This window comes from Jaculus jaculus, chromosome 4, assembly GCF_020740685.1.
Source record: "Jaculus jaculus isolate mJacJac1 chromosome 4, mJacJac1.mat.Y.cur, whole genome shotgun sequence".
Classification (NCBI taxonomy): domain Eukaryota; kingdom Metazoa; phylum Chordata; class Mammalia; order Rodentia; family Dipodidae; genus Jaculus; species Jaculus jaculus.
In genome coordinates this window covers 179,302,027-179,318,487 of record NC_059105.1, presented here as the reverse complement: position 1 = coordinate 179,318,487, position 16,461 = coordinate 179,302,027, and the positions used below count along the sequence as shown (strand labels likewise).

Sequence of the window (16,461 nt, the reverse complement as noted above, 5' to 3'; positions counted from 1 at the left end):
TTTAAGAAATTTATTTTTATTTATTTGGGAGAGAGAGAGAGAGACAGAGAATGGGCACACCATGGCATCCAGCCAATGCAAACAAACTCCAGACACATGTACCACCTTGTACATCTGGCTTAGGTTGAATCCTGGGGAATTGAACCTGGGTCCTTTGGCTTTGCAGCTGAGCACCTTAACTGCTAATCTCCAGCTCAAAAGTAATCTCAAATTTTACAAACATCGTGTATCAAAAATATTCCCAGAAGCTTTTGGAGCATAAGTAAAGGGAAAAAAAATGTTATCAAATGAACCAGAGGTATCACTGAAACTATTATCTGGTGATGGTCTTTCTCTAGCCCAGGTTGACTTGGAATTCACTATGTAGTCTCAGGGTAGCCTTAAACTCATGGCAATCCTCCTACCTTACACTTAAATTTTTTTTTTTTTTCGAGGTAGGGTCTCACTCTGGCTCAGGCTGACCTGGAATTCACTATGTAGTCTCAGGGTGGCCTTGAACTCTCGGTGATCCTCCTACCTCTGCCTCCCGAGTGCTGGGATTAAAGGCGTGCGCCACCACACCTGGCTTACATTTTTTTCTTTTTTTTTCCTCAAGGGTAGGGTCTCATTCTAGCCCAATGTTACCTGGAACTCACTCTGCAATTCCAGGTTGGTTTTGAACTCACAAGGATCCTTCTATCCGAGTGCTGGGATCAAAGGTGTTTTATCAGAAAACTACACAAATATCTTCTAATATAGTTATACTAAATAATTTGGCAATAAATATAGGGACCAAGTTTATGACGAAAACTCAGCAGAAGCCTCGGGAGGTTGCGCTCCCATTTACCGCTGGCATCACTATACTATATCTTTGATTTTTATCTAGCTTGTGAACCTTTTTTCCAGGAGCTGTATTCATGAGCTGTGTTCCTTATTTAAAAACAACCAGGAGTGGTAGTGCATGCCTTTAATCCCAGACGGAGGCTGAGTAAGATAGCTGTGAGGTTCTGGCCAACCTGAGACTGCATAATGAATTTCAGGTCAGCCTGGGCTAGAGGAAGACCCTACCTCCACAAAACAAAACAAAACAATAAAAAATAAAAAACCAACCAACCAAACAAACAAACAAAAACCCAAAATACAAATGTTCACATATTGATTTATCATTTGGGAAAAATAAAAAAGATGAGGTAAGGGCTGAGGGATGGCTTAGCAGTTAAGGCGCTTGTCTGCAAAGCCAAGGAACCCAGGGTCAGTTCCCCAGGACCCATGTAAGCCAAATGCACAAGGTGGCACATGCATCTGGAGTTCGTCTCCAGTGGCTGGAGGCCATGGAGTGCCCATTCTCTCCCTCTTTCTCTCCTTCAAAAAATAAAAACTATTTTATTTTTATTAAAAAATAAGAGTTCTGCCAGGCGTGGTGGCGCACGCCTTTAATCCCAGCACTCAGGAGGCAGAGGTAAGAGAATTCCCACCCTGAGAATACCTAGTGAATTCCAGGTCAGGCTGAGCTTCAGTGAGACCCTACCTCGAAAAAAAAAAAGGGGGGGGGAGTTCTTCATTAACTATCACAACAGTCCCCAGGGACTTCTCTCAGACCAAGTTGACTTCGATAATCCAGCATTTAGCCCGAGCATTAAAATCTATGCTGAGTGAGAGCACACATCTCTCCATTTCTGGGTAGCGATTTTTAAATGCCTGGCACCATCAAGAGGCAAGAGCTTGTACTGCCACTGGAAAATCCACCTAGGTTTGCCCTCGACAGAGGAGGCTGCTTTTACTAGTCACTGCCTTGCACCGGGCACCTCAGAGCTGCACCGGGTCTTTAGCTCTGCACCCATGCGACGTCCTCCCAATCCTGCTAAATGCTAAACTTCCAGCCTCGTCTGTCGCTCATGGGAGGAAGAGAAGGAACGAGATGTGACAACTGTTTGTTCCCATCAGTTATCCGGGCACAACTGGAAGTCCTAACTTGCTAATAATGGCTTTGGTGAATATTTAATGAAAACTACATCTATGCCATCAATTTTGGTTTGAAAAGATGCCTTTAGGGCTGGAGAGATGGCTTAGCGGTTAAGCGCTTGCCTATGAAGCCTAAGGACCCCAGTTCGAGGCTTGGATCCCCAGGACCCACATTAGCCAGATGCACAAGGGGGTGCACACGTCTGGAGTTCGCTAGCAGTGGTTGGAAGCCCTGGTGTGCCCATTCTCTCTCTCTCTGGCACACTCAAATAAATGAGTAAAAATGAAACAAAAATTAAAAAAAAAGGAAAGATGCCTTTACTTGATTCTCCCACAATGCAAGGTGATTTGATGATGGACACTACGCTTTTCTGCTCTCCCCACTGGTAAGGTCCGTCATGCTGGCCTGTGAACTTCAGAATTCTCCTGGCTCCACCCGCCACCGCCATAGGTGCACTGGCATTACAGACTAGCATGCCACTTTGCCTCTGGCTTTACAGGGATGCTGGGTATCTGAATTCTGGTCAGCAGGCATGCAGAGCAAGCACCCTTAACAATTTAGCCACCTCCTCAGCCCCCAAAGATGCTTCAGTTGCTATGGATGCACTTTGGTTTTATTTGGAAACAGAAGGGAGCCCTAGACTTCGAGAAGGATCATTTATTTAGGTGTACACAGCACTATCAACCTAAGCCTGTGCTGTCTAATATGTTAGGCTTAAGTTCATCAGTTTCTCAAAAAGGCTTTTTTCCTTTTGTGTATGAGCATGCCGTGTGCATGTACACATGCCTGAATATGTGCATGTGTGTGTGTATGCATGTTTGAAGGCGTGTAGGCACAGGTGCATATGGGGACATGCATACATGTGCGTGCATGTGCATGTGGAGGCTGGAAGCCAATGCTAAGTGCCTTTCTCAGTTGCTCACACCTTGTTTTTGGAGACTAGGTCTCACACTAACCTAGAGCTCACTGATTTGGCTAGACTAGCTAGCTAGCAATCCCCAGGGACGCCCTCCCACAAGCCCTGGGATTACAGGTATGTAGCATCACATCTGGTTTTTGCACGGATTCTGGGAGTCTGAACTCAGGTACTCATGCTTGCATAGTAAACCAGCAACTGAACCATTTCCCTGTCCCCTAAGAAGCTCTTCTTAATGTAAGAAAATTTAGAATCACACAATTGTCTCGTATTTATGGCTCCTATTATATTTCTCAGCTAGATCCTACAAAACACTCCTGAAGCACAGGGAAGTGAAAGAAGGCAGGGAGCCATGGAGAATTAACTGGCTATTTTAAAGATGAAAGCTAAGAAAAGGTTCCCCAAAACATGTCAGTTCAACACACAGTCTAATCTGGAGAGTAAATCATTTAATATTGCAATGGCTATTCGAACTGGGAATTTAAAAGGAGGCTCATGCTTTCTAAATGCTGCTTTAAAAAGTCTGGGACAGGGCTGGAGAGATGGCTTTGCAGTTAAGGCACTTGCTTGTGAAGCCTGAGGATCCATGTTCGACTCTCCAGATCCGATGTAAGCCAGATGCACAAAGGTGAGGCAAGAGCAAGGTTGCACATGCCCACTAGGTGGCGCAAGCATCTGGAGTTCAATTGTAGTGGCAGAAGTCCTGGCGAGTCAATTCCCTCCCTCTCTCTCTGTTTCTGTCTCTCTCGTGCCCCCTCTCTCGAAAATAAAATAAATAAAATAAAAAGTCTGGGCCAGGGGCTGGTGAGATGGTTTAGTGGCTAAGGGTCTGGTCTGAAAAGCCTGGCAACCTGGATTAGAGTCCCTAGTTCCCATGTAAAAGCCAGATGCAGAAAATGGTGCATGCAGGTGACGTCTGCTGGCAACAGCTGGAAGCCCTGGCTTGTCCATTCTCTCTGTCTGTCTCTCTTCTCTCTATCTCTCTGCTGGCAAATAAATAAATTAAAAAAAAAAATTTTTAAGTCTGGGCCGCTGAGCTTCCCTGGTTCAAAACCTAACCCCTCATTCAGCTTGTAGCTTAGCTGGTTCACTTCCCAGTAGTGCAAACTTTTTTTTCTTTAATTAAAACTATAGTCAGGCCAGGTATGGTGGCGCATGCCTTGAATCCCAGCACTAAGGAGGCAGAGGTAGGAGGATTACTGTGAGTTCAAGGCTAACCTGAGACTACATGGTGAATTCCAGGTCAACCTAGGCTACAGCAAGACCCTATCTTGGAAAACCAAACGCCAAAAACAAACAAACAAACAAAAACCAAAAAACCACTAGCAACAACAACAAAAACAAAAACACTATAGTCACAATGCAGCAAGCCCAAAAGGCTACAACAGGAAGGGAGTCTTTTTAAGTCAAAAAATAGGAAATCGTTTTCCATACTTAAGCTTGCCTTCATATTTTGAACACTCTCTTCTTACATTTTAGAAACCTTACTACTAGGACTAAGTAAGAATAAGCATTCTCTTACACTGAATGCTACTCAGCCAGGAAATGCTGGCAAACTTTACAAGTAGCCCAGCTGTGGGAAAAAGACAGGAATGTGGGTCTAAGGTCACAGGGAAGTGGGGACGGCAGGAAGTACGGACGAAAACCCAGCGGTATGAGGACTAGCTTTGAGCTACCTGTGCTCGTTGGTTTTGGGATCCTACGCCTTTTCCCACTAACAACAAAATGGAATAATTGCTCTCTGGTCTTTAAAACAGTACCTGCTTTTGCATTAGGAAACTGGAAAACTGATAAATTAATGCTATGAAGTATCAAGATTGCTTTTTTTTTTTTTTTTCTGGTAAGGTCTTTCTGTAGCCCAAGCTGGCCTAAAATACACTATGTAGTCTCAGGATGGCCTCGAACTCACTGGCAAATACTCCTAATTTTGCCTCCTGAGTGCTGGGATTAAAGGTGTGCATCACCATGCCTGGCAAGATTTCTTAATTAAACATGTTCCACTGTACTTTCACTTCATTTCAGAAACATTAGATCTTGGGTCTGGTCAACAGTATACAAGCAAGATTCTGTGACCTGTAGCCTTGGTTTCCATAACCCTGGTGTGGTGGTTTGATGCAGGTGTCCCCCATAAACTTAGGTGTTCTGAATGCTAGGTTCCCAGCTGATGGATATTTGGGAAATAATGCCTCCTGGAGGGAGTGTATTGTTGGGGGCGGGCTTATGGGCTTTATAGCCAGTTTCCCCATGCCAGTGTTTGGCACACCCTCCTGTTGCTGTAGTCCACCTTATGTTGGCCAGGGGGTGATGTCCACCCTCTGCTCATGCCATCGTTTTCCCCTGCCATCGTGGAGCTTCCCCTCGAGCCTGTAAGCCAAATTAAATCTCTTTTTCCCAGAAGCTGCTCTTGGTTGGGTGATTTCTAACAGCAATGCAAACCGGACTGCAACACCTGGAGAGCACCATTTCTTACACAGAATATGTGATGATGGTTAATCCCGATGTCCAACTTGATTGGACCGAGAGACACCTAAGAGATTAGGCAATCATACTCCTTTCTGTGTCGGTGTGGGCATTTCCAGAGGTGGATGGCATGCGGGGCAGCAACCAAGGGATAAATGCCTACTCTGCACTGTAGATGGAACCATCCAGTAGATTTGGGGGCCAGTAGGAGAGCAGTGGGAGGAGGAGGAAGCCAGCCAGCCAGCTTTGCGTGGGTCTGTTGCTGCGGCCCCCTGACACCAGATTTCAGCGTCTCCGCATTCTCAATGTGTCACTCACAAGTCGCTGCATTCTGTAAGGAGCCAGCAGGCTTCAGCCCTTCAGGAACTGCAGCATTGGTTCCCGTCATTCTCAGACTTCCAGCTCCTTGGGCTGAGAAGCTACCACATTCTCCGACTCTTCCAGGTACAGAGGGCCGTTATGGTACCACCCAGCTTCCAATCACAAGCCAATCTAACACGTACCCTTTGTAATTATAAGTACACGTGTCTATGTATGGAAAGAAGGGCGCTGGAGAGGATGGGGTGAAGGATGGGGTGAATCTAAAACAGTTGGCTCTGCCTTGTAACTCCCAAAACCAGAAATCAGTTCAACCCGCTTGAGCTGTTTGTTGGTCACAGAGACCCCAAAACAAGACAGGCTTCTGTCAAAGCACTTGTTCTATTCTACGGGTTCTGTTCCTCTAAAGAACTCTGCTACCAAATTTCCAAAGTAAGGAAAAACAACCATGTTAATCTTTTTAAATTCTTTAAAGTTTACCTTTTATTTATTAGAGACAGAGAGGAGGAGGGAGGGAGAGAGATAGAGAGAATGGGCATACCAGGACCTCTAGCCACTGCAAACCAACTCCAGATGCCTGCGACACCTTGTGCATCTGGCTTACATGGGTACTTGGGAATCAATCAAACCTGGGTCCTTAGGCTTTGCGGGCAAGACCCTTAACTGCAGCTCATCCATTATTTTTTTAAAATATTTTTTGTTCATTATTTATTTATTTGAGAGCTACAGACACAGAGAGAAAGGCACATAAAGGGAGAGAGAGAGAATGGGTGTGCCAGGGTTTCCAGCCACTGCAAACGAACTCCAGACGTGTGCACCCCCTTGTGCATCTGGCTAATATGGGACCTGGGGAACCGAGCCTCGAACCGGGGTCCTTAGGCTTCACAGGCAAGCGCTTAACGGCTAAACCATCTCTCCAGCCCCATTATTTTTTTTTTAATTGAAAGGGAGCAGAAATAATTTTGTCTAGGAGTCAAGGATGTAGCCTACAGCCACAGAATGAAGAAAGCTGCAAGGAATGTCATGACTAGACACAGGAAAAAAAACAAACAAACAAAAAAAAACAGGTTACTCTTTTCAAAAATAGGTGAGGTGGACTTTCCAAACTCTAGTCATCATCTGTCTGTGAGGAAAGTCTATAACATGAACAAGACAAGTGTGGTCCCAGCCACTTGCAAATTAAAATTCTTTACGTGTAAAGTACTTTTGGAGGCACTGTATTAACAAAATGCCTTCCAAACAGCAAAGAATGGCTGACCTAGACATTTTACCTCTTCCTATAATGACTACAGAAATAGTAATATGTGCTCTGAAACAAAGCCGACTTTATTTTCTGAGAATGCATAGTCATAGAGAATATAAAAAACCAGAAAATCTCATTCCTGGACTGAAAAGATGGTTTAGTGGTGAAGACACTTGCCTAGGAAGCCTAAGGACCCAAGTTTGATTTTCCGTACCCACGTAAGACACATGCATCTAGAGTTTGTTTACAGTGGCTGGAGATCCTGGAATGTCATTTCTCTCTCTCTCTCTAATAATAAATAAAAATAAATAAGTTTTTTTTAATATTTTTTATTTATTTGAGAGCAACAGACACAGAGAGAAAGACAGATAGAGGGAGAGAGAGAGAATGGGCGTGCCAGGGCTTCCAGCCCCTGCAAACGAACTCCAGACGCGTGAGCCCCCTTGTGCATCTGGCTAACGTGGGACCTGGGGAACCGAGCCTCGAACCGGGGTCCTTAGGCTTCACAGGCAAGCGCTTAGCCGCTAAGCCATCTCTCCAGCCCAATAAGTTTTTTATTTATTTATTTATTTATTTATTTATTTATTTATTTATTTGAGAGCAACAGACACAGAGAGAAAGACAGATAGAGGAAGAGAGAGAGAATGGGCGCGCCAGGGCTTCCAGCCTCTGCAAATGAACTCCAGATGCATGCGCCCCCTTGTGCATCTGGCTAACGTGGGACCTGGGGAACCGAGCCTCGAACCGGGGTCCTTAGGCTTCACAGCCAAGCGCCTAACCGCTAAGCCATCTCTCCAGCCCCCAATAAGTTTTTTTTAAAAAAGAAACTCTCATTCCACGGTGTGCCTCATGGGAGCTGTCACAACATGTTTCGAAGTATGAAGGACGGCTCCACATAATTCTAAGTGGCGACACTGATGTTGACCAAGGCCCCACAGATGGCTATCATCAGCTCGAAGGAAAATACTGGATCGCCACAGTGCAATTTGTGGGAATCCATTGGTTCGCCACAATAGAACACAGATGCTTTGGGCAATGTGGTCAAATGATATGCCGAGCAGTCTGGAGGGTTTCCGTTTTTAAATTTCTCCCATTTAAAATGCCTGGAGTGGGCTGGAGAGATGGCTTAGCAGTTAAGCGCTTGCCTGTGAAGCCTAAGGACCCCGGTTCGAGGCTCGATTCCCCAAGACCCACGTTAGCCAGATGCACAAGGGGGCGCACGTGTCTGGAGTTCATTTGCAGTGGCTGGAAGCCCTGGAGCGCCTATACTCTCTGTCTCTCTATCTGCCTCTTACTCTCTCTCTCTCTCTGTCACTCTCAAATAAATAAATAATTTTCTTTTAAATGCCTGGAGTAAAAGGGACACCAAAAAAAAAAAAAAAAAATCATGGCATCTGCATTGCTGGGAAATATCCAGACATCGAGTGAGATGAATAAAGTTCTATCTTTCCAGTGACTTCTCCAGCATCTGTCGGCCAGCATCCCAGACCTACTTGGACTAAAGCTCCAAATGGGACAATTAAAATGTCCACTGGCTGGCCTAAGTGGATGCTACAGTTAAGTTGACTGCTGGGGGCTGGAGGGATGGCTCAGTGGTTAAGACGTTTGCCTGCAAAGGACCCTGGTTCAATTCCCCAGGACCCATGTAAGCCAGATGCACAAGGGGGTGCATGCATCTGGAGTTTGTTTGCAGTGGCTGGGGGCCCTGGTGCACCCATTCTCTCTTTCTCTCTTCTCTCTCTCCCTCTTTCTCTGTCAAATAGATAAATTAATTAAAAAAATTTTTTTGATTGACTACTAGGCTGGAGAGGGGGTTAAGGCATTAAAACCAAAGGACCCCAGTTCGACTCCCCAGGACCCACGTAAGCCAGATGCACAAGGGGGCACATGCATCTGAAGTTTGCCCACAGTGGCTGGAGGCCCTTGTGGGCCCATTCCATTCTCTCCCTCCTCTCTCTCTGCGTCTTTCTTTTTTCAAATAAACAAATAAAATATATTTAAATTGACCACTAGCTGGCCTAAGTGGATATCACAAGGACGACTGACTCATACGCACACACTTCATGCGCAGTGGTCTCCCAAGATCTCACCTGCACTTAATAACTCTTAGGCCAGAACAGTTTTAATTAATGCCTGATAGCTTGTTTATAAAATCACACACACACACACACACACACACACACACACACAATACCAAGAATAAAAGGCTGGCATGACAACAAAGCAAGAAAGAAGGAAGAAAATTAACAACTATTTCAATAAATCTAACATTTGAAAAATCCCCAGAAAATATAGTATAATTCTAATACTTCTCCCCTCTTAAGGAGGGACAAAAAAAAAAAAAAAAAAAAAATGCTGACGCATCAGTATATGTTTTTCCCCATTAGAAAATAAGTTGTGCGCAATTGAGCCCAAGCCTGATGGCACATGCCTATAAGAACAGCACTTGGAAGGCCTGGAGCAAGAGGATCAGGAGCTCAAGCCAGTTTCTGGCTACATGAGACACTTTCTAAAAAAATAAAAATAAATAAAAAGGAAAAGAAGGAAAGAAAACGCAAATTGAAACCTAACACACAGAAGCCTGGTTTGATAATTGAATTCAAGTATGGACTAGATAACCTTTCCCGGGTTTTATCTGTGGACAGTTAATACAAAGGCGATTTCATTTTAGAACAGGATTAGGGGTTGTCTTATCTTGAAGAGGCTTCTTTATCAGAACTTCTTAAATCTCTCTTCACTGAAAATACAAGGTAAATGTTACATGTTACTTGTCTGCATTTAAGGTGTCCTAGCAAAATGTTGCATTATGTTGATTAACCTTTAAAAACATAAATGTTGGGCTTAATTAACTACACTGAATTTTAGTTATGAGAGATCTTTTCATTTGGTCAACTAATAAAAGGTATACATGTTTATGATATATAACACGATATTTTGAAAGACAATCTATTGTCAAATGGCAATTAAAGAGGCATTTCCTCATATATTTAGTCTTTGTGTGACAAACCCTTTTATATTTTCTGTGATGTGTCAGTTTAAACACCATGTCCAGAATTGTTAGGTTAAATATTTTTGTCCTTGAATGTCTGGCTGTTCCAAGATGTGGAAGAGGGCATGAAGGGTAGAAGTTAGTAGAAATAAAAACTTTAGGCCTCTAAGGAAAGATCTTGGTTCATAATGCATGAAAACATTATCTATGAAAAAGTTTAAAATGCTAAAATTTTGTATAAATATCATACTTTTGAATCCTTTGTTCATAATGGATTTTTTTGTTTATTTTTATTTGTTTATTTGGGAATGACAGAAAGACAGAGAAAGAGGAAGACAGAGAGAGAAAGAATGGGCACATCAGGGCCTCCAGCCACTGCAAATGAACTCCAGACGTCTGCACCCCTTATGCATGTGGCTAATGTGGGTCCTGGGGAATTCAACCTCGAACCGGGCTCCTTAGGCTTCACAAGCAAACGCTTAACCGCTAAGCCATCTCTCCAGCCCCCTTATTTTGTTTATTTCATAAAGGATATTTTTAATATTAAGGATGACAAGCGTGCTATTAATATAAAACTAGCATGTAGTGATTTCAACTGGAATGAGACAGATCTTGGAGAATAATGCTGACCAAGGGCAGTGAACGTTGTTGTGTATAAAATAGGACCTGAGAGCAGACTTGCTCTCTCACAGAAGTAATTTTTAAGGCTCAGTGCTAACTGGGATTTATCTTTGTATAGTCAAAAATTACAAAAAAAAAAAAATTGGTCATTTCCAAATGAAGATTGCTTCTTTATTATAAAATAATCTATGGTCACTTTGATTATTAAATAGTAAAACCAACTACAAGCACTCATTGCTCTCTGGCACCTGTTAAACTGTATTGGCACAGTGAAGAGATCTGCTGCTTAATGTTTTACTCCTACATTTAGAAAAGCAATCACTCCCAAATATTTTATACCTAAACTCCCTTTAAGCTTTACTAGAGGAATTCTGGGTTATCATAAAGAATTTTTCTTTCACCTTAAAAAAAAAAATAAGGTGCCAGAAATAATTAGGTTTGTTTACCACCACATCTTATGTTAAATGACCCAGTGTTGTTATCAAGAATTTGCATAGGGAGCTGGGCGTGGTGGCGCATGTCTTTAATCCCAGCACTGAGGAGGGGGGGAGGGGAGGCAGAGGTAGGAGGATCACTGTGAGTTCAAGGCCACCCTGAGACTACATAATGAATTCTGGGTCAGCCTGAGCTAGAGTGAGACCCTAACTCAGAAAATAAAATACATACATACATATATATATATGTATATATATATCATACACATACACACACACACATATATACATATATATGTATGTATGTATGTGTGTATATATATATATATATATATACACACACATATATATATACATATGTGTGTATATATATATATATATATATTTCTTTAAGTGATGCAAATGCCTCTTGTAAAATGTCAAACAAATTTTATGCAGCAATGCAAATGTTTTCTACTATAATCCAAAGATTATAATTTTAGCTATTTATTTTATTGATTTGAGAGAGAGGCAGAGATAGAGAGAAATAATGGGCATACTAGGGGTCTTCAGCTGCTGCAAATGAACTCCAGATGCATGCGTGTTCTTGTGCATCTGGCTCCCAGGGGTCCTGTGGAGTTGAACATGGGTCCTGGGGCTTTGCAGGCAAGTGCCCTAACCACTAAGCCATTTCTCCAGCACAAGATTACAATTTTGTAGGACATTAACCAGTTTTGGATGATGAATGAAAAACATTACTCTAACATCCAACATATTTTCTTGTAATAACTAAAATACTTTTAATAATTCTATATTTTTGTAACCCAGCTTTACCACTCCATAGCTTCTCTCTCTCTCTCTTTTTGAGGTAGGATCTCACTCTGTAGTCCCAGACCCAGGCTGGCCTCAAACTCATGGTGCTCCTCCTATGTCTGCCTCCCAAGTGCTGGGATTAAAGGCGTGTGTTACCACGCCCAGCAGCATATCTCTTTGAGGAAATCATTAAGCACTATTGAAGCAAAGTAGTCTCTGTTATGTACTGATTCCAAAATAAAAGCCGACTAAAAAGAAAATGGAAGAGAACTGTTAATTGTTCCCTTTCATTGGTGGGACTGTTTAGCGATGTTTTCTCCTACTTTCAATATTTTTCACTTTGAGCAAAGCTTACTTTAAATGAAGAAAAGAGAACTCAAAACCTGTTGACAGCGCACGTTGTTGGAGTCACTATGTGCTAAGAAACAGCTGAGAAGTCTGGGTGTTATCTCAACAGTTGAAAAAGTTAAGCACCTTCAACTTTCCAGACAATCTCATGTACAAATTCTGCCTAATTCTTGAGACATTTATCTCACCGACCGCTTGTGTCATAACTACGCACTAGCAAATTTAATGATGTATGTGTTACAGATAATTTTCTCATAGTCCTACAGCAAAAATAAACTCAGTGAGATTCACAGCTAATTTCCTGAGCTCTTCCAAGGATTTTTAGTGCTGGAGAGATGGCTTAGTGGTTAAGCGCTTGCCTGCAAAGCCTAAGGACCCTGGTTCAAGGCTCGATTACCCCAGGACCCACGTAAGCCAGATGCTCAAGGGGGCGCACGCATCTGGAGTTCATTTGCAGTGGCTGGAGGCCCTGGAGTGCCCATTCTCTCCCTCACTGCTCTCTATCTCTCTCTCTGTGCCTTTTTTTCTCACAATCTGTTGCTCTCAAATAAATAAATAAATATAGGGCTGGAGAGATGGCTTAGCGGTTAAGCGCTTGCCTGTGAAGCCTAATGACCCCGGTTGGAGGCTCAGTTCCCCAGGACCCACGTTAGCCAGATGCACAAGGGGGCGCACGCGTCTGGAGTTCGTTTGCAGAGGCTGGAAGCCCTGGCGCGCCCATTCTCTCTCTCTCCCTCTATCTGTCTTTCTCTCTTTGTCTGTCGCGCTCAAATAAATAAATAAATAAATAAAAAGTTTAAATAAATAAATAAATATAAACAAACAAACAACCACAAAAGAATTCTAGTTGTGAAAATCCTTGCATTCAGTCCCCAGCACCACCCTGCAACACACAAATTCTAGACCTGTGCAGAACCACTGGAGGCTCTGGCGACCTTTCGAAGTTGCTGTCCACACGTGTGTACCAGTGACCTGTAAAGAGGTGAGCTTGGACAGAGTGAGAGCTGAAAGGGACAAGAGCGGCGGGCACCTGTGGGAATCCCACACCCCACCGGCCTGAGCTCCAGGAGTCCGTCTCCAGGGCTGCCCTGGGCAGGGTGCCAGTGAGAGAACACAGAGGTGCAGACAGACAGAAAGATTACCAGTCGCTCCATCTCCTGCTCCTTCAGTCTCTCCTCCCTCTGCCGCCGGTGATAGTCCATCAGATCGTCGTGCCCGGAGATGGAGCTGATGCTGCTTCTGCGTTCTCGCAGGCCAGGCTGGGGGGTCCCCGCGGCCTGTCGCAGGCTGTCCAAGTCCAGGTCATCGGACCCCACGGAGGCGCAGGAGAAGTTCCTCCGGGCCACCGCCGCCCTGCCGGCTTCCGCAGCAGCGCCGCACGCGTGGCCGGGGCTGGGGCCCGAGCACGAGGCCCTGTCGCCGTCATCCGACGAGGCGGAGGCCAGCAGCATCTTCCGAGCCACTCGGGGACTGGCGGGGACGCTGAGCGCCGGGCTCACCGGGCAGGCCCTGCAGCAGGGCGCCGCGGAGCCGAGCGCGGAGCAGCTCAGGTAGCCCTCGAGGTCGGCTGTGCTCGGAGGCAGACACTTCTCCCCCGGGCGGCCCCGCTGGCCACTGCCCAGGGAGCTCCGGGGTGGCAAGCTGAGAGGTGGCATCTGGCTGTCGGTGGCTCTGTGCAGCCTGGGCAGCGACCTGCTGTAGGCTCCCATGTGGCTCAGGCTGCTGGCCGAATACTTCCTCGTCCTCGCGGTCACCCCTTCGGACGCGTCCCTGGGCCTGGGGGACCTGGACTGCAGCATCAGGTGATCCGGAGAGCTCATCTTCCTAGCCTGCTTGGGGCTCGAAGGCATGCTCGCAGCGCCTGACCTGCTGATGGGAGAGGAGCCCGCGTCGCTCAGGGGACCCCCATTCCACATGGTCAGGAGAGAGCCAGATGTCTTCCGTCCTTCCAGTCCTCCGAGGAAGTAGACATTGTCATGGGATTTATTCCTCGAGCTGTACTTGGAATAGGGAGGTTTCTCCGAGAGCCTCAAGGTCCTTTCGCTGTCCCGGCCTGTATAATGGTCAAAATCCGTTCCCCCAAGTGGACATCCTCCCAGGGAGGCTGCGGTGCTCAGGAAAGGCGTGGGGGGTTTCATGGAAATATTTTTCTCAGCTCCATCACAGGACAACTGTTTGCCTCCTTGGATTTTGGCCAACGAGGGGTTGCTTCGGACGCTGGTGCCCAAAGGAGAAGGGCTTCTCTTAGTAGACACAGGTTGGGAGAGGGTTAAATAGGAGCCTGAATAGTCTCCGTTGGCTTTAAATTTCAGACTGGAGGAGTATTTCCTGGGGCTTGGGTTCTCCATCATGCGCTGGGGCTCTGTGCCCAGGGAACGCAGGACTCCTTCGTCTAAGCTCCCATTTTGTAATTCCAGCTGCTTCTGGATGTGGCTATACTCTGCCATAATCTCGCTGGATTCTGGAAAGGAGGGAGGAGAGAGACAGTTTGGGTTAAAAAAAAAAAAAAAAAAACTTTAAAAGAACGTCAGTCTACATCTGACCAATGGAATTAACAAACACTAACTTTGCTTTTCCGATACCCTGAGAAACCACACTGGAAGCTAGAGAATACGTGATTTTTTTTTTTTTCTGTACAAAAGGAAAATAACCCAAGACAACAACAATAATATTTGGGGGAAACAAATCCCTAATTTCGCAGAGGCACAGGATTAGGCTGGGGCAGCAGAAAAACAATTTCCCTCCGGTGCTCCAGTCCTCAGAGAAACACCTACTCCGTGAGCATCTCACATGAGCCCAGAGGACCATCCAGGAGTGACCTTTCTTCAACTGTCTCTGCTAGAATCATTACCAGCTCAGAAATGGCCCTGCCCAAACGGTTCCCATCTTGGCAGAGAAAGACGACATTGTTAGACGCTCATGAAGACGCTGAAGACTAAAGGGATGGCTTTACTGAGGGAACGGAGGGGCGGGGGGAGGAAGATCCTGGACTCAACAGACAGAAAGATGAGGAAAGGGACAAACGCTATTTCCAAGATCGTCGACGCATCGTCAAAGTGGTATATTTAAGAACCCGAAACTGGGCCTGGAGAGACGCCTTTAGCAGTTAAGGCACTTGCCTGTGAAGCCCATGAGCTCATGTTCAGATCTCCATGAAAGCCAGATAGATCACAGTGACGCGAATGCGCAATGTCACACATACGCGCAAGGAGGTGAGCGTGTCTGGAGTATGTTCACAGTGGTTAAAAGTCCTGACATGCCCATTCTTTCTCTCTCTCTCTCTCTCAAAAAAAATTTTTTTTAATTAAAAAATTTTGAAAACACCCAAAACTGTATTCTTCAAATTCCCTGGCACTGGAATGTACCATGTTCATGCCTGGTACAGAACCCTCTCATCTCACAGGAACACCTTACTTCTGCTCCCTCCTAGACATTCTCAAGAAGAAATTCAGGGTTCTATTCTATTTTCCACGATTACTTTGGCTTTCAAAAATGTAATGTAAAAAGCCGAGTGTGGTGGCACACGCCTTTAATCCCAGCACTCGGGAGGCAGAGGTAGGAGGATAGCCGTGAGTTCAAGGCCACCCTGAGACTCCATACTGAATTCCAGGTCAGCCTGGACTAGAGTGAGACCCTACCTCGAAAAACAAAAACAAAAAAAGTAATGTAGCCCTAAGCATATGTTTTGGATCCTGGTTTCAAACATTAACTTAAAGTTTGGGTCCATGAAAATGTCTTTCACTGCAAATGAAAAGGCTTATAATTCTCACTGATAAAAAAAATACTCCCAGCCGGGCATGGTGGCACACGCCTTTAATCCCAGCAGCACTCAGGAGGCAGGTGTAGGAGGATCACTGTGAGTTCGAGGCCACCCTGAGACTACATAGTGAATTCCAGGTCAGCCTGGGTTGAGTGAGACCCTACCTTGAAAAACAAAGCAAGCAAAAATTCCAGTAAGCCTTGGTCAACTGACCATTTCAGGATTGAAATAAATAAATAAGAAATAAAGGTGTAGATAGATCCTGAGGACACTGCAGTGTTACTTAAATGGCCAGCAAAATGGGGGAAAGTTGAATCGTGATCAGTTTTTTAATATGGTTATTTCTCTAACACGCTTAAGGAAACAGGTTAGGTCTAGAACTTTTATCTTGTATGCACCAGCTGCTGCTCATCCTTGTCTGGAGTGGTGGCATTAGTAAAGATTTTAATTTATCTCACTCACAAGAATTATATTTTATATATATTCTTATTATTCTGAAAATCAGAAAAAAAAAACCACTTGGCATGAAATATCACAGTCTAATCTGTAGTAATGCCTTGTTTTAAACTACATTGGATTCTCACTTTTTTCTTAGCTCTTACCCAATTTTTCAACCATAATTACTCCAGAAAATGTTA

At 44.6% G+C, this 16,461-nt stretch overlaps 1 protein-coding gene across 4 annotated transcripts in view; it reads right to left on the bottom strand.

Annotated features, from left to right (window-relative positions):
* Phldb2 (pleckstrin homology like domain family B member 2) overlaps positions 1–16,461 on the bottom strand; it is a 112,493-nt gene that overhangs the window by 81,474 nt on the left and 14,558 nt on the right. For all 4 annotated transcript variants that reach the window (XM_004672311.3, XM_045147463.1, XM_045147462.1 and 1 more), the window contains exon 2: positions 13,206–14,524. In XM_004672311.3, coding sequence (XP_004672368.2) covers positions 13,206–14,524 — 1,319 coding nt within the window. The remainder of the gene's footprint in view (positions 1–13,205; positions 14,525–16,461) is intronic.